We start from the raw sequence: 24,937 nt of genomic DNA, 5'->3' as shown, positions 1-24,937 counted from the left end.
CCCTGAAACCAGCTTCTTCAGGGCAGCGGGCCCCAAAACTATTTCCTGCAGGGAGCACCAAAAAAATGCAGCCTGGCCCTTCTTCCACCCTCCATCCTGTGAGGTTGTTGCTTCTCTCTACCTCCCTACTCAAATGCATACCATTGAGGTGTGCCCCTAGAGAAATATATATAGAGAGAGGCATAATTTACTGAGGGCTAGATCCTTCTGGGGTGATCAATGGGAATTTAGCCATTGATTTCAGTGTTGTTAGGATCAGTCCCTAACACTGTAACTGAGTCCCAAGTCAGAAAAGTGTCTCAGCTGGTGCTAAAAAAGCTCTGGTTTTGGGCACCCCAACTGTCAGCCAGTTGCACATAGTTTCCAAGTGCACTGGCTTCTATCTAGTATGCCAAAGCATATTCTTAACCAGCATATGCTACAATGTATCACAGAATCATAGAAAATTAGGGTTGGCAGGGACCTCAGGAGGTCATCTAGTCCAGTTCCCCTGCACAAAGCAGAACCTTCCCCAACTAGATCACCCCACCCAAGGCTTTGTGTAGCGGGATCTTAAAATCTCCAAGGATGGAGAGTCTACATCCTCTCTGGGTAACCTGTTCTAGTGTTTTACTACCCTCCTCCTAATAGGAAGGTTTTTTCCTAATATCTAATCAAAACTTCCTGTGCTGCAACTTGAGCCCACTGCTCCTTGTTCTGTCATCTGCCACCACTGAGAACAGTCCAGCTCCATCCTCTTTGGAACCGCCCTACAGGTAATTGAAGGCTGCTATTAAATCCTGTCCCCAGTCTTCTCTTTTCTAGACTAAATACCCAGCTCCCTCAGCAGCTCTTCGGAAGTCATGTGCCCCAGCCTCCGAGGTAACTCTGAGTAGTCTGTAAGTTGCACTACCCTAATTAGCAGCAGTTCCTCTGCATGGCAAAAAGCTCCTGGCTTACCTGGTGATGATGGCAAGGTGAGGAGGGCTCATGCAGGCCCCCATGAAGAGCACCACATTCTCATGCCGCGTCTGTCGGTAGGCCATCACTTCCCGCTTGAAGGCCTTCAGCTGGTCTTCGTTGTCCCTCTCAATGTCGATGAGGCGGATGGCCACCTCACCATGCCAACGTCCATGGAACACCTGGCCAAAGCGCCCTTTGCCAATCAGTTCTCCAATCTCCAGCTGCTCGAAGGGGATGTCCCACTCCTGGAGAAAGATGCTGGTCTGGCTGGCCTTGCGTGGGAAGTTGCGAGCAGAGAGGAGAGACAGGTTCATTTCCTCAAAGTCATCCTCAGACTCCTGGGCCTCCTCATTCCCATCCTCATTCTGCAGGGAGACAAATGCATCTTGCTTGCATTCCTTGGCACGTGCAAGGCACTGGGGTAGAAAAGGAACATTTGCTTCCACTGCTGATGCATGGAACACACTATAAAACCAGGTGGAGCTTTTCCCACCAACACAATGGTTATGCACAAAGCTGCCTGCCCACTTCTCACAGACCTTCTCTTTGCCAGTGACAGCGTTTCCGAGACCCAGGCATGGTCAAAACCACACCCCTGTCTCTCCCCCTGTCCTACACCCCCCCATTCCTCCCTCCTTTAGTTAGATGGCAGATGGCTGATTTGGAAGAGATCAGATGTCAGATTTGGAAAAGACCAAACTGCCAGTGTTGCTCTATTAACCAGATGGCAGGAGAACTAGAAATGAGGCTCTGCTGAGAGGGGGATTAGCTAGTGCTGTAGCATCACTTCTTGGAAGATGCTTGGAGCAAGGAAGTTGGGGATTAGGATTAAAATGGATCACAGACTGAGGCCAGAAAATTGGCATGAATTAAAGTCTGCCAAAGCTCCACTCTCTACTGGGGCACTGAAAGAACCCTAAACGTGAGCACATGGACAGTAATTGGAAGTTAGTTTGTAATTGTGTGGATTCAGGTAAACTGAACTATGAGGCTCAGGAACAGAGGAACTGTAATAAATTATATTTGCACCAAGATACCATGGAAACTTGCAAAACAGATGCTAAAGGCAAAAGGTTGAAAAACAACAGTATATTTTAGTTAAATATTTTTTTTCTGATGTCATAAAAAAATTTAGCCACTCTTCACTGAGATTCTCAACTATTACAGCAGTCCCCAGAGTTCAGCAGACAAACTCATTCAGAAATATGCTGAATTAGTTCTTCATGGAACATGCATTGTTTTACTAACTTCCAGATAACCTTGAGTGACCATGTCCCCTTCCCCATATACACATGATTACTTTCACATAGAGTATATGGAAATATACATACATTATCGACTGGATTTGCACCAGTATAAACAAAAACAGAAACTGGCCCACACACAAAAATCCCCAGGATGAATGAACAGCTAAAAGATCAAATAGAGACACATATTTATTAGGGCAGACAGATATTTGAGCTGATTATTCACACGTTATACTGTGAACCTCGTCCTTGTTCATTGACAATTTACTCAATGAATAATTTTTCATCATATTCAATGAGCTCTGGCAAACAAACACATTACTATCCTGGATACATGCAGGGGACTGATAGACCTAAAGCCAAACATGAAGTCCACAACTGCTATCACAACTGCTTCCAAGTGGAAGATGCTCAGAAACTACAGCAATGGCTACAGCAGTATAAAGCTGAAATAGGCAGACTCAGGAATGTACAAACGATTAGGGAAATTACAGAAATATATTTCAGGCTGTACCTATGTTATTTTACTAAAGAATCATAGAAAATTAGGGTTGGAAAGGAACTCAGAAGGTCATCTAGTCCAATTCACCTGCTCACAGCAGGATCATCCCCAACTAGATCATCCCACCCAGGGCTTTGTCTTAAAAACCTCCAAGGATGGAGAGTCCACAACCCCTCGCTGTGTAACCTGTTCCAGTGTTTTACTACCCTCCCAATGAGAAAGTTTTTCCTAATATCTAACCTAAACTTCCCTTGCTGCAACTTGAGACCATTGCTCCTTGTTCTGTCATCTCTCACCACTGAGAACAGTTTAGCTCCATCCTCTTTGGAACCACCCTGCACGTAGTTGAAAACTGCTATTAAATCCCCTCTGTCTTCTCTTCTCCAGACTAAGCAAGCCCAGTTCCCTCAGCCTCTCCCCATATGTCATGTGCCCCAGCCCTCTAACAATTTTCACTGCCCTCCACTGGACTTTCTCCAATTTATCTATATCCTTTCTGTAGTGGTGTACATAAGACTATACTAGACTGTAGTGGTGGACAGAAGACTATTTTCTGTTCCATTACTGCAACAAGGGGGTGTCACAAATATAGCCACCCCACCCAAGGTGCTGGACTACTGGTGGGCCAGGAATTTTGGATGTGGCTAACAGTAGGCATGAACTTCACAGAAGAGGCTGGATGCCTACCTGGCTGGACTCATTTGAGTCCCGTTTTTGTTTTGGGGTTTTGTTGTTCTCCCGCCCTGGCAGGGGGTCGGGCTAGAAGATCTACTAGGTCCCTTCTGACCCTAAATCTATGAAACTATGAATCTGGTGCCCCTGGGGCCTGGCCAGTCAACTGCAAGGGGGTGAGCAAGGGCTGAGCTGACATAGCCCTACTTGCCCTGCAGCTACTTGGCTTGCAGCCATTTGCCCCACTGCTTCTGCCACAGTTACTGCAGGTGCTGTGGTTATGACCTTTGACACTGTTGTGGCTGCCACCATGGATCCAGCCTGTGAGGAGCCCCACAGTCTGGATATACCCCAAAGTATGGGGTGAGTTTGACTCCCCTGCTGTAACACATTTGCTGCCTGGCCTTCCACCTTTACGCAGACATGACATCCGCCTTTCCACTAACATGCTATCAAAAGCTTCCAGAACTGTCTGTGTCTAACTCAGTCACTGCTGTGACTGCATCTTATGAAGACATGCCCCAAGATTGCTTTAAATTAGGTGATTTGGAGACTATAGCAGCACAGGCACAGCAACATGGAACACGGAGCTCAGCCTGGGCTAACCATCCAAATATTTACCCAACTTCTCAGGTACTGTTAGCATCCCATGCTGATCTTTTGTCCTTCTGTAGCTACACTGCTATGGTCCTGTTCCCCAAGCTCTTCAAAATGAGATACATCACTATGAACTACAGTCACAGGGTGACTACACTGTAGATGTACCACCTGGAGCTTGAGACAGCAGTGACTGACCTTCCAAACCTGACTCCCCTCTGGCAAGGAAGAGGGGTAACCCCATTAAAACCAACCTAACTGGAAGCAGGATCAGGACCATTCATTAATTCAATTAAATATCACAGTGAAGATGCACATTTTATGCCTACTTCTGTGAACTGCATGCTGATATGTATATAATATAATGGTCCATTAAGCACAATATTGAAACCAGCTAGTTCTATATAATTGTCTTTCATAAGAAATATGGATCACAAAGGTGACAAAATGCCAAAGCACTAGGCCATGGCAGGGTCCTGTTTAACGAACTTCAACTCTTCAAGTTTTTCTTTTAGTCTATGAAGGAAATAAAAAACCTACATTGTTATGGTGAGTTTCTTACCTCTGATGTTGGCTCCACTTCAATTTGAAGTAATGGATTTCCTTCAAGGCTGTTACAAAAAATTACCACAGTGTGAAAACAAAGTGACATACAGAACATACGACGTACAGAACGGCTGCACTGTGACATGGGTGTCACGTCCTGCTTCCCTCATGATCAGCCTCTACTAAAGCAAAAGAAAATAGCAGCCAGAAACATCAGTCTCAACTTCATTTGGTGACAGCGATTTCACAGATAGGCTTCAATGAACCTCATATCTCCCACCTCTAGATAGCTCCTACCTTTTAGGAAAGTTCCAGTCCAAACTCAGAATTTCAACCATACCAGATTATATAGCTAAAGCTTATATAACTAAAGCTGCCCCTTCACAGAAGAGCTAGGAAGAGCTGAGATGAAATTGCAGGTGAACCCATCTATCTGACATGGGGAAAAAGTATTTTTTGATAGTCAATTTTAGAATGCCTGTGTCCCCACAATGGGAAGATTTTAAAGGATTCCTGTATAGCTGGAACATAAGCTGTTCATTGTAGTAAGTAAACAGAACAAAGACACAGGTATGTCCTTATACTGTTGGAAATACTTTTTTTGTATCTATGGTGCCTATTGTAGAGCCCAATTTGGATATCTTTAATGATGCTTCTTCCCTAGGACCTGGGCCTGGACTTTGGCATAGGACTCAGATGACTCATGGATCAATGAAAAATTCACAGCAGTAGCTAGGCAGAGCTGCCAGGCAGAGGGGTCCCAGGTATTACATTATCATTATTACAGTTACATTAGTATAAGCCTTAAGCCAAACTGCACTTCTTGGTCACATTAACCCTAACCTTACACAAGTCAATTCCCACTGATTCTAGGAGGAGCTTGCCTGAATAAGGATTGAGCGAATTCCAATGTACATTTTCAAGATTTGGCTCAGCAGAGACATTTTTTAGGATCACAAGCACTTAAGGGCAGGGACCACATTTCTACAGCAACCAAAACAATGGGATCCTTTACTGTTAACAGTAAAGCAATTCATAGTGGAATACGTCCAATAACAGCCTGAATAGTTAGTAGTATAAAAGAACTACAGAGCTGAAAGTAGAAATAATGGAGAGTGCTTTGAGGCTAGGAGAGGAAGCATTGCTTTAGCACAGCCCCAGACGCATCCAAATGCTGTGACCCAGTCCTGCTCATTCAATTTAGTTGCTATTAGAATGCTATAAAGCATTAAATGACTTCCTTATGCAAACCATTGTTGTGCACTGCTCAGCTTAAGCTTAGTGAATTATGTGCCGTTTCTGATTCAATTTTTACCTTGTACATTATGGATTGTCAGTTAATAACCCCAAGTCCTCTAGCACAGATTGCTGTATCAGTTTACATTCAGAGATGAGACTACGTTGTCATCTCCCTGTGCACTCTGTTCTTTAGAAAATCCTCTCTCTTCCACTGCAGGTGTTTTATATTTCGGAAGCCTGATTCATATTTACCTGCTGAATTGCTTTGCATTAGTAGGGCAGTATAAATGGGCCTAAGAAATCCTGCACCAGATGTTGAGAATATGTTGCAACGCAGGTCTAATGCAGGGAGGTGTTATGAGGAAAAACTGAACGACAAGAATTGGCCCTCTTGTCATGTAGATGGTATAAAGCTGGAGTCACTGCACTTGAGTGTGCCCCTGGACAAACTCTGGTATAATCTACAGTGGTTTATCATACCTACATAAATTACATCAGGATCAAAACAGACAGATGTGAAGCTATCCTGTGGTAGCTGACACAGTAAACAGATATTACTGTACTTTACACCAGCACAGCTTTGCCTTTGATTCTTACAGATGTAATTCTCCAGGTGGCTGGGCAACATCACACTGGTTCAGGGATTCAGGCATCTTTTATCTGTTGCTTTTTTATTCCAGTTTAAAATGAGAAGATCAGGTTCTGATAGTTTAACTGGCACAAAAAAAATCTCATCTGATGAAGCCTTTAGCTAATTCTTGACTAAGAACAACCACATTACTTCTATCCATTATACCAGGTACAGTATAAGCAGTTTCCTTAATCTTGCCTCTCATAATATTATTAATACTTATCTGTCAAGTGTATGAATTCAATTCTGCTTCTAAATTCAAGTCAGTGCTTTTCAATTATACTAGTGATAAATTAAGAGCAACTTCAGTGAAATCAATACAGTTATTTAGCTTTTTTGCTGGAATAAGTGAAACTACAGTCTGACTCAACGCTTCATACATATACAGCAGACCCAAACATACCTTACCTCAATATTCCTCTAACAGGAAAGCTGTTAAAATTTGGGAATGCAAGCTGTACACAATCTCCAGGCAGGTCTAACCACGCAAGAGATTATGGCTGTAAGAACCCCATTTCTGCTAAAATGGCCTGGGCTGCAAGGGATATATTAATGTCACATTTGGCTCAGAAACAGGCCCTGATATACCCAACATGACAATATTTATTATGGTGCCAGTAACCCATGAGAATGGCTGCTCTGTTTCTGTCATTCCAACTGACTCACTTGGCTTTAGATGAGGTCCTTTAGACCCCCTGACAGGTTGCCAATGTATTTAGAAAAGTGTGGGAGATCCTGATAGAAACTACATTTCTGTCTGGACTGAGATCTTATCTGCCAAATTTCTGGGTTATATAATCCCTGAAAAGTGGAGTTTATAAAAAGGATCTGCAACAGCTCCTGAAATGTAACATCGCTGCTGGGTGCTGCTAATGTATCACAGATCAGAGCATTCACCGGGAAGATCTTAGTGAACACGGAACTGAACAAGGAGAGCAGCCACAAGTAAAAGGAAAAACTGAAGCTACTGGGGAGAGCTTTTCCTAGCTGCCAATTATAAACCAAGTTTCAGGAGTAATTTAGAAACTTACTGCAAACTTTATGGAACTTAAAATAAACATCTATTAGTGCTGCCTGTAGTTAAGGTTACCTGACTCTTTCTACCATAAGATGATATATTCAGTTGCCTATAACTTTGAAAATACTTAACCGTTCAGGGTGAACTTGCCTCTGCTGGCTGTTTGCCTCCAACTGAATGTTTTTTTGGAAACTTTCAGTTAAAACAGTGAAGCCATTTCCAAAATGAGGTAAGGGAAACACTCCTCCTTGTTTTGTCGTTGTTGTTGTTTTTGTTTGGGCACCTCTGATTTGTATTACTGTAATACCTATGAGCCCACATATAAGTGACTCCTTCCTTACTGTACCCAATCCATGGTGGCCATGTTACTGGCATGTGCCAGACAGAAGCCAGATCCTCCCTTCACCTGCATGGCTACTGATCAGAGGAATAGCACCCACAGTCTGTTCTCTCAGTGGCAGTGGTTAAGTTGGCTGCAGCCCATGTGGCAACTGGGTTGGCAGCAGTAGTGGCTGCCATTCTTCCAGACCCTCAAAGTGGGTGCCTGGGTCTGTTCCCCAATCGCCCACCACTCATTACATTACTGCTGATGATGAACAGACAACTAATACCACCTGGAGTTCAGGTCCTAAAAGGGCTCTGAAGGATGCAAGAGAGGCCATTTACCAAAATACACAGGACTGCCATTTCTACAAATAATGCTTGCACAAGGTGCATTGGCAGCTAACAGTCACACAAGTAAGGAAGGTTCCTGAGGTTTCCTTGCAGACACTCCTGACAAGGTGGGGGAGGAGGAAGTAGCAAACACAAAGGGACTGGCAAAGTGAAAAGAAAAGAGACGCACTTACATTGGATTAGAATTCACTGGATGAAGAACCACTTGGGGTGCACGGGTTGGTGTCTCAGGCACAACGTCTGAAAACGAGAGAGTTCAGTATGAAAACTGGGAGGAAGACACATTGCAGGCAGAGAGCTACCACAAGCTCAGTCTACTCACAACAAAAGGCCCACTGTTTTCCTGAAGTTTGTCCTACTCTAACCCAAGTCCCTGGACAACACGCTCCTTACACTCCCTGAGAAGCAGCCCCAATTGAGTCTGCAGAATCACACACGAATAATGGGGTGGAGAATCAGGCCAGGTGACTTTTGCTGTCCTGTTTCAAAGCTGGCCCCTTGAGGCAGCACAGAGTAAAGCCCAGTATGGGCTGCATTGGGCCATAGCTGGTAGCAACCTTGATCCACAAAGACCAAGGCAGCTGGCACTGAGACTGTGTGGGAGACATGCGGATGAACACAAGGCCCTGAGAAACTGCTTCCAGCTCCTTTAGTTCAGGTATTGCAAGCAATGAGGTACTGCTTTAGCCAGCATAGGCTGCCCTGGTTTAATATGAAGTTCACCTTTCACCATCACAGCCACAGACAAGACACGGATGTTCAAACAAAGCACAACACCCGCTTCTGCTGCCATGTCTTGCTCTTGGCAAGTTTCAGCTCGTCTCCTCTGGCTACAGAATGGCTCACAGCCACTCATCTTGAAAGTCATCTCTATGCTTCTCTCTATGCTAAATTTCTCAGCTCCCAAGCAGCACCTAGAAATTGATTTAACCTTAAAAAAAACAACCCTTTTTCTCATCTCCATAGTTCCCCAAACTTCCTTCCATGCATCCTAGATGTGGCCAAGGATAAAAACCCTCCCACTCTACAAACACCTCAGTCCTCTCAAATATAGCTATAAGGCATTTTCCTTCCTCTCCCTCAACTAGAAAATCTCACCTCTCCAGAGAAATGTCCCGTCTTTAAGGACAACCTCAGAAAAAACTACTAGACAGAGTACTAGAAGGACACTGCAAACAACTGGGTAAATTAATTGCTATATAACGAGATTCACTTGAGAGCTAAAAACCAGCCCACAACCTAAGTATCACTTGCAACCTACAGGCCTATCTTGAAGGACCCAAACAATACACAGGCATTCAGCTCATCCTGTGCACAAGGGGGAATTTCATCGCAAATGATTTAGTTAAAGCATTATAGGAAGAGCATTCCACAAACCCTTCCCCTCAAACGTCACATACTACCCCATCAACCACAGGTGCACGTGGCTGTCATTAGGCTAAATCAAAAAGTAGTAACTGCATTCACTACCATATGGCACATGATTATGATCCCTTTGAAGGGACTTACCTGGGAAAATGAACTGCTGCTTGTATTTGTAGTAATGGGAAGCTGGAAAGGGAAAAGAAAGAAGCTGGAAGGTGAGCACTAATATCAGACCTGTAGCATAAACAGATGTGTTAAACAGGCCTTAAGCCCTGCAAACCTCCTTGTCTCACATTACAGAAATTTTAGCCTCCCTTTGTCCAGGGAACAAGAGACTAGAAACAAGAGACTGGAATAAGCATCTAACCCTGCCATCCCACAGGTCATGAATCCTCCTCATGAATAACTCTCTCCTAGTTGGTCTAATAAAAGGTAAAAAAGTATCATCTCTGAACCAAGAGTTGTAGAGTTTTGCATTTCTCTCTCAAAGATATTTTCTCTTCTAAAGACCCAAGGAGGCATCACATGATTATGTTATACCTAATACACAGTCTATATCAGTCACTCCCTCCTTCCCTCTTCTGGTAATTATCCCGAAAGCTCTTCAGGACAGGGTGTGCATACTTTGTGCCTGAACAAAGGTAATGTCTACTGATGGCACATCACACAAGTAATAATCATTACAGCAAATAGGTCAGCAGGCCAGCACCCATCTATATGGCTGAGCTGTGATAAGTTGAGGCTTTTCAAAGAGGCAGAACACACACTGTGACCTCCTGTGAGTGGAAGGTATAACTGCAGTGGGATCAGGACAGTTGTTACAGCAGGGTGCAGCATCACCCCACCCTATATTGAAGGTGATGAGCACAGGCCAGAAATGAAGACAGGCAGCAAAGCTCCTGGGAGCTGCTCTTACTAGGATCACTGAAGCCAACAGAGCTATGATGATTTGCACCTGCTAAGATCTGGCTCTGCCATTAACTCTTAAGCTCACATCTCACACATGTGATTGTCTCTCAGGTTTATGACAGAAACTGCTTTCCTCTGAATGGGGATCAACCTGGAATCACAGAGGAGGAAGAGCTGCATGTCAAGCCTCCCTGCCCCTCTCTAAACCCTCTGCTGAAGGCTGAAATCCAAAAGATCCTCAGTGCAACGAGGGTGGGATGAAGTGCCTGCTCTAAAGAAAGCACTGCATGGTATCACTTAACTTGTATTTGTCATAACAGTCAACCACATTCAAGCAGAAAGTGCCCCTTGCTCTGAGTTTCCATGCAGGGAACAACTGGGAGCTTGATGTTTCTTAGCTTGGTCTCTCCCTTCTTTGTAAGAACAGTGAGAACAGCCTGCTGTGGAGATCCAGAGGTCATGCTGTAAATGCCAGACAATTTGTCTAATTAACTCATTGGAAGGAACTTAGATGATTCAATCATGGTGACTCATGCATCTTACCCTTTTCGGAGGTTGGGCACAGCCAGGCTCCTATCCCACACAGCAAGCATGCAGCAGTGCAAGTGAACACATTATGGGAAGCAGTTTGGGGATGCAAGTCCCTGTTGGTCTTAGCTGGCCAGAGGGGCAAGCACTAAAAGCAAGATTTTTAATGAAGCCTCACCTTCTGATCCTTGTGGGCACAGGGCCAGTACCACAGGGTAGGCAGTGGAAGGGGTAGCCACAGGAAAAATCCATTTCCGGAAGGGGAGGCAATGAGATGAGGGCGTGGGATAACCAAAGCTGACACAGCTGCTTGGTTAACCCCAGCTTTATTTCTTTGAGAGCACCCTATGTCCAATCCATAAAGCTTCTCCTTGAGAAGGAAGCAGCTGTATGATTTGAGGCATATGCTGCTAAGCTCCCATCTAGGTTTCAACAAAGGATTAAATTTGCTCCAAGTGGGTAGATATGGCCCGGACAGAGAACACACTTGCACCAGTGTAAACAGACTTTTCACAGGTGCCAAGGAGGAATAGAGCAACAGTTCCCAAATTGTGGGTTGTGACCCCAAATGGGGATGCAACATCAGTGGATGGGGTAGCGGGGGTGAGAGGCTGCGAGTTGGGAGCAAGGGGCCATGCTGAGAAAATAGTTTGGGAAGCACTGGAGTAGCAAGACTGTGTAAACCCCTACAACAAGGTTAGTTTTCCCAATCTGGTATAGAATTAGCTTTGAAAGCACCAGGGGGAAAACTCTACCAGGGTAGGTATTATCCATCTGCAGTTTATCCCAGGGTAGCAGTTCACTCAAAGTCAACAAGCTATTTACCTGTTCACCTGCCACCTAGTAACAGAGTTTTGTAATAGCCATTTACTGTGTGCTTATTTGTCTGGTCCAAAACCCAGCATGTGAATGTGTTCTATGTCCAGGCCTTAAGTAAGTACAGTTGATGGTATTAGTCTTAAATGTCCTATGAGATAATAACATTTTTCTGGCATTTTTACATCCAAAGACATCAAAGCACTTAACAGTGGGAACAGTACTATCTTCACAATATAGATGGGAAGCCTGATGCAAAAGAGTGAAGTCACCTGTCTGAATCACATAGCAAGTCAGTGAGAAAACTGCGAAGAACAGCCAAATTTCCCAGCTACAGTCCTACATTCCCTTGTCCCCATGAATTTAACATACTGCAAAGAACCATTTGTGGTTTCTTGGTAGCTAGCATTTATCTCAGCAGGACACTTCAAAGTTTGCAGTCACCTCCCACTTACTGAGCACTAGGACTTGATTAAAGTCACTGCAGAACTCTATTAAAAGCCACAGAGCCAGAGGTGAACCGGGGTCCTTTGTACCTAGAGGAAATAGCTTCAGCCCAGAAACTCAAGCAGGAGCCTCTACACTGGGTGTAGTCAGTTTCTCTCTCCCACACCCGTCTTGCCCAACACTTTTGGTTTCTCACTTTAAGACTGCATGTATGGTCTGGAGGGACTGAGCCTGGGACTAGGTGTTAAATCTCAATTCTGCAGATGGCTCCTTAAGCAACTGTAGCTGCTTCTAGCTGGCTGTTGAATGTTTTTTCCTCGGTTTCCCCATCTGCATGACCAGGGATAAATGAAATGGAAGGTGCTCATCTCACTGGGCAGTCAGGAGACTTAATTCAATTATTAAACTTCACACACCCATGCACATAATCTAAAAATGCTGCCCAGCATTTCATTGGCATTCAGTGCAAAAGGAGCCACTAATGGGCTTTTTATGAATTTCAGAAGTTTTGATTTAGCTGCTTTAGACCAGAGAAATTCATTAGGGTGTGAGATATGTGCCTACTATATTAGATAAGTTCCACAAGTCAGTGCATTTCCTTAGTCACTCCTTCCCTAAGCAAGTCTCTACAAGACCACCAGCCTACCATGTGGTTCCCAGAAGTACTTTCAATGTCTTCACTGCTTCCTTCAGTCGTCTGTTCACAACGACCTCCAACCACATCTGAATTTCCTGTGAGGTGTGATCTACAGACTGTGTGGAGGAGGAAACTCAGACAGCTTGGAGATGAGAGATTTCTGCTGCTGCCAAAAGGTGGGTCTGCCTAGCCCACCTTTTGGCAATATTTGTTACCTCTTTGGCAAGCATGACCAGCCTGATGCTATCACCCCATCTCTCGTTCCTTAAAGACTATTCAAGAAGATGAGGGGGCAGAATCAAAGGGAACACATCAAAAACAGTGAAGCTGAAGGGGTAAGGCCTGGTTTCTTTACAGAAGCCCTTCCCATCCTCTTCCGTACCATGGCCTGATTTTACATAGCCATAAAGGAAACAAAGGTGCTCCTGTATTCATGACTGTCCAGCTGAGGCTCAAAAGCCATCAGCCAGTCTTCTGGGCCACTGGATTAGTTACTTAGCCCAAGCTGAACGCAAGTAAAAGCCTACAATGAAGTGAAAGCCATTGCTGGAGGGCTGTTTAGTTCTCTTAGACAAACAGATCACCATTGCCCTTGCTTAACAGGTTTCCATGATGCCAGAATTGCTGTGGACAAACACACTAATGTCACCCAAGTGGACAAACATTGATTGGGCCATGGAGTCTAAACTACATGAAAGATGACAGGGGATAGGTATAATTTCAGTCCCTAGAGATGATGCTCCTCACAATCTAGGAACTGGGCCAGGCTGTGGTGGCTAGCTACTAGCTAACTTCTTCTGGAGCTGGCCAACTTTTACATCAGAATCCAAGCTTTCATTAAAAGCAAGCGAACAAACAAACAAAAAAACCCCAAGCCAAACAAACCCCCAAACATCTTGCCTTTATGGATGTAAAGAAAATCATCAAAATGGGAACGAGCATAAGAACGCAAGAACTGCCATTTACTGGGTCAGTCCATAAGTCCACCTTGTCCAGTACCCTGTGTCTCAGAGTGGCAGAGAATGGATGCCAAAAGGGAGAGTCAACTGGGTATGACCAGGACTTTTTCCACGGTTCCTCTCTTACTTGCAGTCTCCAGCACTTAAGGACTAGGAAGTTCTGCTTCAGAGGCTGTCCCCCTAACACCCATGCTCAGTAGCTACTGATTCACTTTTCCTTCAAGAAGTTGTCCAGTTCCTTTCTGAATCTCTAAGTTGTCAGCTTCTACAATTTCTGGTGGCAATGAGTTCTTTTAATTACATGTTGTGTGAAAAAGTATTTTTGTGAGTTTTAAACTTACTACCTACTAGTGTCATTTTGTGACCCTTAGTTCTTGCATTGTGAGAGCAAATAATAAATCCCTATTTACTTTCTCTTTTCCATTTAGTAGTTTGTAAACCCGTATATGTGCCCCTCAAGTGTCTCTTTTCTTAACTGAACTGGCCTAGCCTCTTTAGTCTTTCCTCATACAGAAGCCCCTTCATACTATTTTTCATCGTTGTTGCCCTTCTCTGTATCTTCTCTACTTCTAAATTCTTTTTGAGGTGTGGGGACCACAACTGAGTACAGTATTTAAGGTATGTCATTGTGGACAGCTCGCTAAGAACATCAGCTCTGTGCTTAGCAGCTGTCAAAAAGGCAAACAAAATGTTAGGGATTATTAAGAAGGGGATTGTAAGCAAAACTGAAAGTATCATTATGCCCCTTTATAAATTCATGCCAAATCTTTCTGTGGTTCTTTACAGTCCGCACTGGTGTTTAAAACTTTGAATAATTTGTGTAATCGACAGATTTGGCCACCTTGCTACTCACCCCCTTTCCCAGATCATTTATGAATATGTTAAATAGCACTGGTCCCAACACAGATCCCTGGGAACCCTGCTGTTTACTTCTTTCCATCCTAAAAACTGACCATTTATACTCACTCTTTGCAAGTGGACGTTCCCTTTAATCCTATGACTACTAACTTAGTTAAGAGACTCTGATGGGGGACCTTGTTAAAGGCTTTTTGGAAGCCCAAATATACTACGTCAACTGGATCACCCTGATCTACCTGCTTACTGACACTCTCAAAGAACTCGAGTAAGTTGGTGGGGCATGATTTCCCTTTGACAAAGCCATGTTGATTCCTCCCCAGTAAGTCTCATTCATCCATGTGCCGAACAATTCTTTTTTTATTATTGTTTCTACCAGTTTTCCAGGAACAAAAGTTAGGCTCACTGCCCTGTAGTTCCTTGTATCCCCTTTAGAGCCCTTTTAAAATATGGGAGTCACACTGGCAACCTTCCAGGCCTCTGGTGCTGTTTTGAGTGATAGGTTGCATATTACAGTTAGGAGTTCAGCAATTTCCAATCTAAGCTCCTTCAGGACCCTAGGGTGAATGCCATCAGGTCTTGGTGATTTGCTACTGTTTAGTTTATCAATTTCTTCTACAACCTCATCTATACTGAAGCTTTAATTTGGGTCAGTTCCACTGACTTTTCCCTAGAGAGGAGGGGATCTGGTGATGGAATTTTCCTAACATTTTCCACAGTGAAGACAGATCAAAAGAATGCATTTAGTTTCTTGGCAATGGCCCTGTCATCCTTTCATGACCCTTTTACACCCTGATCATCCAAAGGCCTAACTGACTCCTCGGCAGGTCTTTGGCTTCAAACCAAAGAAGCATAAGCACAAACATAATCCATGCAGCCCAAAACAATAATTCAGATATGAGGGGAAATGGCCTCTATCCATTCAAAAAGAAGCTAACTCTGGTATTAAACAGCAAAAAAGCAGATATCGATACTGCTAGCCATTTCACTGAAAACATAGGTGGGGGGGAGGGGTGCACAGGGAAAAGGAACCATTATATCCATGGAGGGATCTACCATGCTAGAGTACAGCTAAGATACCTTGAGCCAAGCAGGGGAGGTTGCTGGAGGAAACCTAGATTTTTCTGAACGTGCCCCGTACATCTTGCAGTTAAACTAAGAGCATTGCCCTCTAGGCAGGTGCCTTCCCCTGGAACAAAACTTCACGAACCTTCTGCTGTACTGCAGGTATTTGTGCATCTCAGAGGAACACTGGAGGGAGAACTGAAGTGGGGCAAGGTGGTGGACAGATTGGACTAGCTGATATTTAGTCCAGAAGGAGCCATTCTGATCATCTGATCTACCCTCCTGTATAGCAAGAGTCAGAGGACCTGACCCAGCCCTTCGTGGAGGGATTCCCCCACAGACATGGAACTTGGCCAGCTTTGTGCGATTAATGGATACCTACCCTAGATACAGAGATGTTGATGAAAAGCTCCCCCAGCACCTCACCCAGGAACACAAGCAAGGTACCTGGCAAGTTGAATTGCTTCTGCTGCCGCGTACATTGTGGAGAGGGGTGGAGGGGAGACGGTGGAGTTGCACTAGGCGGTAACGGTGGGGCTGGCGAGGAGGGCGTGGAGGAGGTCGTTGAGGAGGGATTGCTGCTGGAGTCTGGCTGGTAGGGCACTGGAATGTGGTCCTGCAGGCACAAGGTGGGCAAGGGAAGAGGAGGAAGGAAAGAAAACACAAGACAATGAGAACAGTGTTGGTCGGCTGACTTCACTCTGCTCCACCCAAGGATACAGTGCTCACTGCCTCCAGCAAAGCAAGTGACCCTTGCACACAAGCTGAGTTAACATGGATGCCTCTTCTGTCTTATACAGCCTCTCCCACCCACCTGCCAAAGCCCAGGTGATGCTGGGTTACAGAGTTAGGCAGGAGCATAGTGATCATCCCAGCTGCTCCAGATTCCTCTTTGCAATGCATCTGGGGACACCAAACAAGATAAAAAGGTCATCTGTTCCTCCATGTGTAGCATCCTGTACAGGGCAGCGTTTCAGGTTTCTGAGCCCTCCAACTCCTGGCTTCTGCTAGTGAAGCTGGAGAGACTCAAGCCCTGTGGGCTCACATTTTCAAAAGCAAGCAGTGATGCAGCTAAGCCACCCTGCTATGGACAGGTACTTAGGCACCTGGTAGAGGCTGCAAGTGCCCAACTGTGGGGATTAAGCTTGTAAGCACTACCCAACATCTTCAATCTTGTCTTGACCTCCTAGAAAGAGTCCCAAGAGTGCTTTCCACTCTCTGCCCCTCCATTTATACTTCTTCATGGGCCATTTAATAAGGACAAGGGAAGCCAAAACACAGTGTTACATTAAAACACTGAACGTTCTTCATGGGGCTCCATGGGATAGACTGCATGCTAGCCAGGCCTCCCCTCTCAGCACCGGAAGAGGTGGAGCTCCACAGTAGAGTATTTGACTGCAGAACAAGAGAGTCCCCAGAGCACAACTTAGCATCACCAGCTGTCACCTTTTAAGAGTTTTGCTCCACTTTAAATCCCAAAGCTTAGTGGTTAAAGCTCTCCCCTGAATCACAGGTATAAATTACCCTGCCTCCTTCTCTTACCTTCCTAAGTATAGACTGCCTTGTGCAGAACAGTGGTTGCTTTCTTAGAGGCTGTTTGACCAGTAAGGAATGGTTGACCACAATGCACGCAGGGAGAGGCTAGTATCAAGGGTATGCGAAGTATCTGTGTAGAATTTTTATATCAACATATTTTATATTCAACTCCAAACTACATGTACCTAGTGCCAGGTGTAAAGGATTAAAGAACTTGCAGCTAAACTCACAGCCAGCAGAATGGGTTTGAAACGCAGCATGACTGGAAATGAGGAATTCATTCTCTGTCTCTCCACCACTGCATGCAAACATGGATTAATAATGGCAAACACGAGAAACTACTAATGGTCGCATCTATACTAGCATGGGCATTGCATGATCTGCCCTGAAAAGACTCTAAAGCTCATTCCATCCACATACCCTATGATTTGCACAGGAAAACCAGAAACCAACATTTTCAAATTTGCAAGCAATTTTGCTCCTCGCATATTGTCACAGATCCATAGGCAGAAACAGTCGAGAGGATTCTCCAGCTCCCCTGGAGGAAGGTGAGTGGGAGGCTGCATGAAACGTTCTGGAGCCAGTGACCATTCGGGGGTGGTGAGAGGGGGCTTCCTATGAAGGGGAGTGGGAACGGAGGCCCCTGGTTGAGGGAGCTAGCTGTGACTGAGGGGACATGGACCCCAGAAGATTTGCACAGGAATTTTTATGAGGGCTAGGTGGTAGTCTGAACACACAGCAAGGATTTTATCAGTTTTGTCTTGCCATACTCTGTTGCCAAACCATTTGATCATCTTTTCTTTTCTAACCATTTGTTCTTCCTTATAACAAATCCTTTTGTTTCTCTATTATTTTATTAGTAGGCCTGTGGTAAATAGTGATTTCTGGGCAAATTAATAACCTGGGCATACCCATTCAGCAGAGTGGGGGTCCAATAAGCTTCCAGAAATCTGAGGTGAATCTCTGGGAGCACCCTGACACCCCAAGCTTTTATCTCACACATTACAGGCCTGATTTTTGAAAAGTACCCCCAAATCATTAGTCGCCTCTGAAAATTTTGCTCAGATTCACAAGCAGGCAATCAAGTAGGATCCAAGCGAGTTGGCACCACAGGGAAAGTCATGGCATATCCTGCGTATACCACCTTGCCCTGTAAGTCAACATTCCGCAGACAGATTTTTTCCATAACATCATTACCACCCATGAAAAGCTCAGACTCGGACATGTCTTTAATAGTTTCATTGTTGCACAGACGGCTTTGCGGCTCTAAATGGAAAAATGAGGTGCCTGACTCAAGGAACCTATAATCATATTCACAGTGATACCATTATTAACTGGTGGGGGAGTGGCTGGGTTGGAAGGCAGTGGAAGAGGAGATCTGGAGATTTTTTTTTCTCTCTCAAATAATAGCCATTAACAGTCCCACTGGGAAATATCTCATTTCATTTTACAAGCTGATTATGGCTACTATGACTTTGAGAAGCAAAGGCAAAGTAAAATCATTTTCATCCATCCCTCCAAAGTCACTTTTCATCCGAAACATTTATATGATGAATATCATGTTTGCATTTTACAGAAGGGGAAACTGAGGCTAAGGAAAAGTAAAATGATTTGACAAAGGCCACCAATTACTGAGAAGCAGAGCCAGGAAAAGAACTCCAGTCTGCTGTGTCCCAGTCTAAGGTCTATCCTTTATGTCACTGTCCCCCAGGATGTTCTCTTAAGGTAAATGAGGATGAGGCCCAAAATGACACAAGTCACTGACAGCACTCTTGCAAAGATAGAGCTCTTTCTTTCCTGTACATTCCTGCAATAATCTTGCAGTCTCTTAAGGGATTACATATGGCATTTGAAGCAAGCTATCTTAAAATCTGGGTAATTATATCACGAGGAATTTCCTAAAAGCCTTGGGTTTAAAAATTGCATCCCTAAAAGAGTCCCAAAGTAGCCAGCATTCACATAGTCAGGATGGGCTCTGACAAACAGAAGAAGAGATCAAGAGGGCCTGAAGAGTCTCTGGCCCTTTTTGCAAAAGTGTACAAGATCGCTGAAAGATCATGCCACTAACCTGCTAGGTACACATGCAGTCAGGCAACAGCACACCAGTGAACTGGCTACTCAGGATGAATTGAAATGGCTTCTAAAATCTCCTTTCCTCTTATCTGGAACTTTTCCATTAAGTTCTACTTGGATTTTCCTTTTGTTTGGAATTCCCATCTAGAGGGTGAAGTTACATGTTTCATTTAGACCATATTAACCTATGGAGTGTTAAGCAGTGTTAAAGTTAGAACGCGTTGTGAGCAAACATACATTAAGGGTTTCTTGCCTTTACAGCTCTGACTTACCACTACAGGGCTGGCAAGCAGGGGCATGGCTAGGAGTAGGACATCTGGACCCTATCCTTGCTCTGGATGCAGAGGGACTGCTACAAGACTGCAAATTGCTCTTTTCATCTCTGTGGAGCAGACTGCAGTTGCCCTAATATGAGCTAGGTAGCATGGCCCAGAGCTAACCCTCACCTGAAGTGGTGTAACCTTGAGATACTCAGGGGGCACTTAACAAGCTTTAAGGTGCAGGCTCCCATGTTTTAAGTGCCTGTAATATGATACAAGCGTTATGAGCATCTTGACCCTTATAACACAATCCCAAAGGACTGTTTTTAAACCTACTGTAACAAGAAGCCAGGGACTCCCTGTTACTAGGGAGAAGGAGTTGGCAGTGGGAAAGAGTTCAGGTGGACTAGACTGCTCACTGAAGAGTAGCAGAAGGACAGGCTGCCTGGATCCTAGGCTGGAGAGGTACTTATTGCTGAAGTAGTAGCACAGCAACAGTCCATTAGGGAAGAGACGAGTGAAGGACTATGGTCTGCCTACTGCAAGGTACTACAAAGCAGGGCAGTTAGCTCATGTAACCCACAGCTTGGAGTGCCTCTGAAGGCCAGCTGGTTAGCCTAAAGAAAGACACCTGTGGTGGCTGAGAGTTCACTAGAGAAGGAGAGGTTGGACCTAGGCCCTATATAAGCTCAGGCTTGAGACCAGGAGGCAGTCTGTCTATGCAGGCTGCCAGGAAAGGAGCTTCCTTGTGATGACTGTGACTGGGAGACTCTCATGAATCCTAACTGCTCCGCTGCCAAGGAGGGGGCTCAGTACTACACCGGGCTGAGAGACCATCTAAGACCTCACAACAGGCAAAGTACTAAAGAACTATGAGTTGCCTGTGAGCTGAACTTTCTTATGCAGCCTGATTTTGATTATAGGACTGACCTTTTCTGTTATGAGTTGCAGTAGTGGACCAGGTTTGGGACTGATCAGGGGAGGAGGAGGTCCCAATAGTGCTCAGGGGCACGGCCACGCTTGAGCCTGTCAAGGCTGGGGCCCAAGCAACAGTATACCACGAGAGGGGAAGAGCCAGTGCTGGCTGCCCAGTGTGAGGAGATCTGGTGAAGAGACTGAGCCAGAGGACCAGCACCAGAATAAGGTGGAGCCAGGGCCAGGAACCTGTGGTCCCAAGAGGGGTGGAGATTAGGGCCAAAGGCCCACAACCCAAGGAGGCTGGAGGCAAGGACCAAAGACCCATAGCTGAACTTTGCATTGGGAAAGGCAGAGACTAATCAGCAGCTTATATACCTGGCAGGGTGGAGAAGGTCCCAGGGGGTTGAAGGCCTGCTGAACTGATCATTTGTTAACACCTGCGAGACATGGGCATGGCTAGAGGGGAAGTTGGAGGCCACAGATAGCCAATAGGAGATGATGTGTACAGAAAAGTTGTGTGGATGAGTAGGCCAGACCAGCGAGACCCTGGGATGTGGGCAGCTCCCCCAACTCCTTTTTCTCTTAAAGTAGGTATGGCAGGTCAGTAAAAAGGGAGAGAACCAAGACCCAGAGGTAGAGAACTGAGAGGTCACCAGGGGGAGACCCTGCCACATCTGGCCCCCAGCTCTGCTACACTACTCTGTCACTGTTAGGGCTTGATCTTTCTCATCTCATGCAACAAGATTAGGGAAACAGAGGACTGCATACAAATAGTGTAAAGAATCCCTGATGCAAGCAACAGGCTACATCAAATTTAATCTAAAATAAATCTGTGCATTTTCTACCACTGCTAATACAGAGCAGCAGAAAGAATGAGCCAGGTGCACTGCTAGGTCTGGTTTTATCAGCTTTGTCAAGAACATGACCAAATTCTTGTGCTTCTGTATGTTTTATTTTTAATACATGTTTTGGAAGTCTCAAACAGAATGGAGAGCATGAACCAGCCAGAATTCAGGTTATATTTAATGCCTCTGGAGAGTTACAAGCTGAAATGGAGTATGACTGGTGGGACACAAGCTATTTTGAAAACATTGATCCTATTTTATTCTTAAGCTGTTAAAGAAAATAACCTTTGCAAATGTTGCTTTTTCCCTGATGGCAAACACATTGAAAAACTTGACATGTGGAGCATTAGATACTCTATGTTCCAACCTAATCTTGGCTCTAGCTTTACCAGTGTTTTACATGCAGTAACTCTGATATGGAGGGTAGAGAGATAGGGAGCCAAGTGCTGCTGTCATTTATACCAGTATAAATCTGGAGTAACACTTAAAAGACAATGAGTCTACTTCAGTTTTACACCATTCAACTGAGAACAGAATTTAGCCCAGGGACTGTAAGAAAAGTCTGAATCCTACCACAAGAAATAAAGAACAAAACAAGGCAGCACTAGGGGACAAACATTTTAACAAAAGAGCCCTCTGTATGATGTGTTTGCAGTACAGCCACTGACCTCAATACAGTTAGCATCCTTGCTTGCTGTAGAGGGTCCAGGGCTGCTTCATCAATTAGTGCAGCTCTTTGATTCACTGGTTTACATCCCCCTAAACAGACTTCTATTTGGCTTCTACCAGATACACTGAAATGCATATCAGTCCCTTAGTGATTTGGATAAACAGACGTGCCTGGAAACCCAAAAAGCCATCTGCGAAGTTTTGCCCCAGCAGATGGCTGAACAGACCATTGAGCAAACTGGGAGGTACTATTTCAGAGAGAAAAATCTGCTAGTCTCCCTCCCCTCCAAAATATCCATGTTTCCATGACAGACAGAGAAACGTGATCCTTTCTGGCATCTGCAGGCAGTGCCACCAACCAGCGCAAACCAGAAGGTGAAGGCTCCCTAAGTCTCCACTTATGACATAGGTGATGCATAGGGAGGCATGAGGGGGCATGTCCCCCCCACCCCCCAGGAGCGCTGGTGCCCTCCCTGACAGCGAGCACTCCGGCTGGTAGAGGAGCACGGAGAGTGCTTGTGCCCCCCCTGAATTTGGCTCTGCCAGTGTGCTTGGCAACCAGCCGCTAGGGGATCCCCCCCGGTCATGCCCCACTGGTGCCCCGCCAGACTCGAGAGGCACCAGTGGCCCATGACTCATGAGATTTCCTTCTCCCTCACCCCCCCCAAGATATCAAAACAGGGACTCTCATATGAAAGTTTTCCTATTGGCTTGGATGAGAGCAGGATTGGGGTCTTGGTCTCAGAAAGGCTAATCTCCAGGTCAAACAGGCAGAATGTGGAGCCTCACCTTTAAATCTGCCTCATGTAGCCATGCATAATGAGATTATGCAGCTAGAGAAGTGGAAGAGCCTATTAGTTACAGCCAGGACTAAAGGTCACAATATTTGGGTGGTAAGTCCAATTCTGACTCTCTCTGTGTCCCTGGTCAAGCCACTATACCTCCATGCCCTACTTTCTCAGCTATTGAGGATAATAGTACTTAACCTACCACTTTCAGAGAGGTGCTGTGAAACTTTAGTTACTGCTGGAGATCTTCAGATGGAAGGAGCTGAATAACCAATCGAAATTGGCTGGACTCTGAATTTAATGTGCTTCCGTGGGGAGGACACACCTTCCTCATTTCCTTTTTCAACAGGAGGTGATCTCATAAGCAAGGTGAGGGTGAGACAGCTCCAATAAGGGCAATAGATCAGGGTTATATACCGGTGTTCCCCACCGCAAAGACATGTTCTAATGCATTGTTTAATGATGCACATGCTCGGACTCGTAGAGCAGGCTTTGTGGAGTCAGGATTTCTGATCTCCACCTTGGTGATGGACTTATTTTGGGCAAGCCTCGTAACCTTATATTTGCAGACAGATCCCTATTGTCCAGCACTCAGCTGCAGACCTCTTTCAGAAATGCAATATGTTCAAATCTCCAGCTGAACTCAATGGAAGTTGCAGGACCTCAGCACCTCTGAAAGCCAGGCTCAAAGAGTCACATTCTGGGCACCCTAAATTAATCAGCGTTTAAAAAATTACCCTTTTTTCCGCCTTGCCATTGGCATTCCCTTCTGTACAAGAGAAGCAATAATATTTATCTAGCTCATAAGTGTTGTAACTCATTAGTACCTGTGAGGCACTTCAGACAAATCGGTGACCCACAGGTATTATTACTACGTGGAGCACGAGTCAGCCTTTGTGCATTGTGGAGATCTTTGCAGGCTGTCCTCTCTGTATATCACAACTATATGCATCATGCAAGCTATCAATATTCAGTTCACACTATGTTTCTCAGGACCTGCTGTGCTTCACCTTGCCCATCAGAAGGCAGGCATTGCTTTTCAGTAAACAAGGCTGAGGGAAGCAATTCCCAAACTTCTGGTTGAAAACCCACTTACAGGAGGAAATAACTTTATACAGCTCCGTATACAGTTCCCACCAGTCATCCACCTGGCCTTAAGTGGAGGCAGGGATTTACATCACTCCTGCATGATAACTCTCCTTGTGCCCATAATTACCCCAGGGAGAGACCTAACCTGGGGTAGCTCACTCCTGAATGAGACAGGACTCTTATCTAGTTGAGGTTTCACTTACTATGAGGTACAGTTACTGCAGAGCATGTAAGGCCAGGTAAATCCCCACCGCTGTTAATCACAGACACAGAGTATTTGGGGCTCTGTGAGGCTCACAACGCCACTCCTAAATGCCACAACACCACCTGGGACTGCAAGCCCTAGTTTGGGAACTACTGGCAAAAAGGAAGCAGAAACTACTCACCTCCAAGCAGGACAACACAGCTCAGCCTCACACTGTGCCTGCAGTGCCAACTGCTGCACTGACAGAATTGCCCACAACAGGTACTAAGATAACAGGCAGATTCATAAGCCTTGGAGGGGAGGCCAGAAGGTGAAAAGGAAACAGAATAGTGGAGAAATCTGGCAGCCTTGAAGGGTCAGAGAATTTCTCACACGGCTAAGGAAATGTGTTTTGAACACATATTCACTAACTTGAAGTGGAAGCAAAGACAATGCAGTCTGCAGTTATCAACTCAGTATGTGGAGATAAAAAAAGAAAGAAAATGGCAGCTAACGACCAGGAAAAACCTTTCAATGTGGTAGAAGCTACACAGCAACAGGACATGCTTATTCCAGAATAAGAATGAAACAGCCATGTTAAAACAGAGTGACTCCACATGCAGACAAGCCCGCAGTCAGCAATGCACATATTTTCCTGAAATGAAACAGGTGAGCACCTGTTAATGGAGACGGATTTTCACTGACCACTTGTGAACACTGCCATGAATGTCTGTGGAAGGAGGCCTGAGCCCTACGTGAGCAAGGAAGGAATTGCTGCACAGATCTCTAAGTTCCACAGCCCTCTTCACTTTCCTTTCTCCCTGTGAAAAGCATCTAGCTCCATCTTGCTACAGAATTAAAAAGGAGGAAAACTAACTACAACAGCTGGCTTTTCTCTAGAGCCTTTCAGCCCAATAGATTAAGT

At 45.0% G+C, this 24,937-nt stretch overlaps 1 protein-coding gene across 1 annotated transcript in view; it reads right to left on the bottom strand.

Moving 5' to 3' along the window:
- Positions 1-935: 935 nt before the first annotated feature.
- The window catches only part of LOC109302354 (kinase suppressor of Ras 2-like), a 186,235-nt gene continuing 162,233 nt past the window's right edge, over positions 936-24,937 (bottom strand). Inside the window, exons 8-12 of the mRNA XM_019523913.1 lie at positions 16,098-16,266; positions 9,579-9,620; positions 8,243-8,309; positions 4,523-4,571; positions 936-1,307 (exon numbers count right to left, since the gene is read on the bottom strand). Coding sequence (XP_019379458.1) covers positions 936-1,307; positions 4,523-4,571; positions 8,243-8,309; positions 9,579-9,620; positions 16,098-16,266 — 699 coding nt within the window. The remainder of the gene's footprint in view (positions 1,308-4,522; positions 4,572-8,242; positions 8,310-9,578; positions 9,621-16,097; positions 16,267-24,937) is intronic.

The sequence above is a fragment of the Gavialis gangeticus genome, unplaced genomic scaffold (assembly GCF_001723915.1).
Source record: "Gavialis gangeticus isolate Ggan-Ray unplaced genomic scaffold, GavGan_comp1, whole genome shotgun sequence".
Taxonomy (NCBI): Eukaryota; Metazoa; Chordata; order Crocodylia; family Gavialidae; genus Gavialis; species Gavialis gangeticus.
This window is presented reverse-complemented; position numbering and strand designations above follow the sequence as displayed.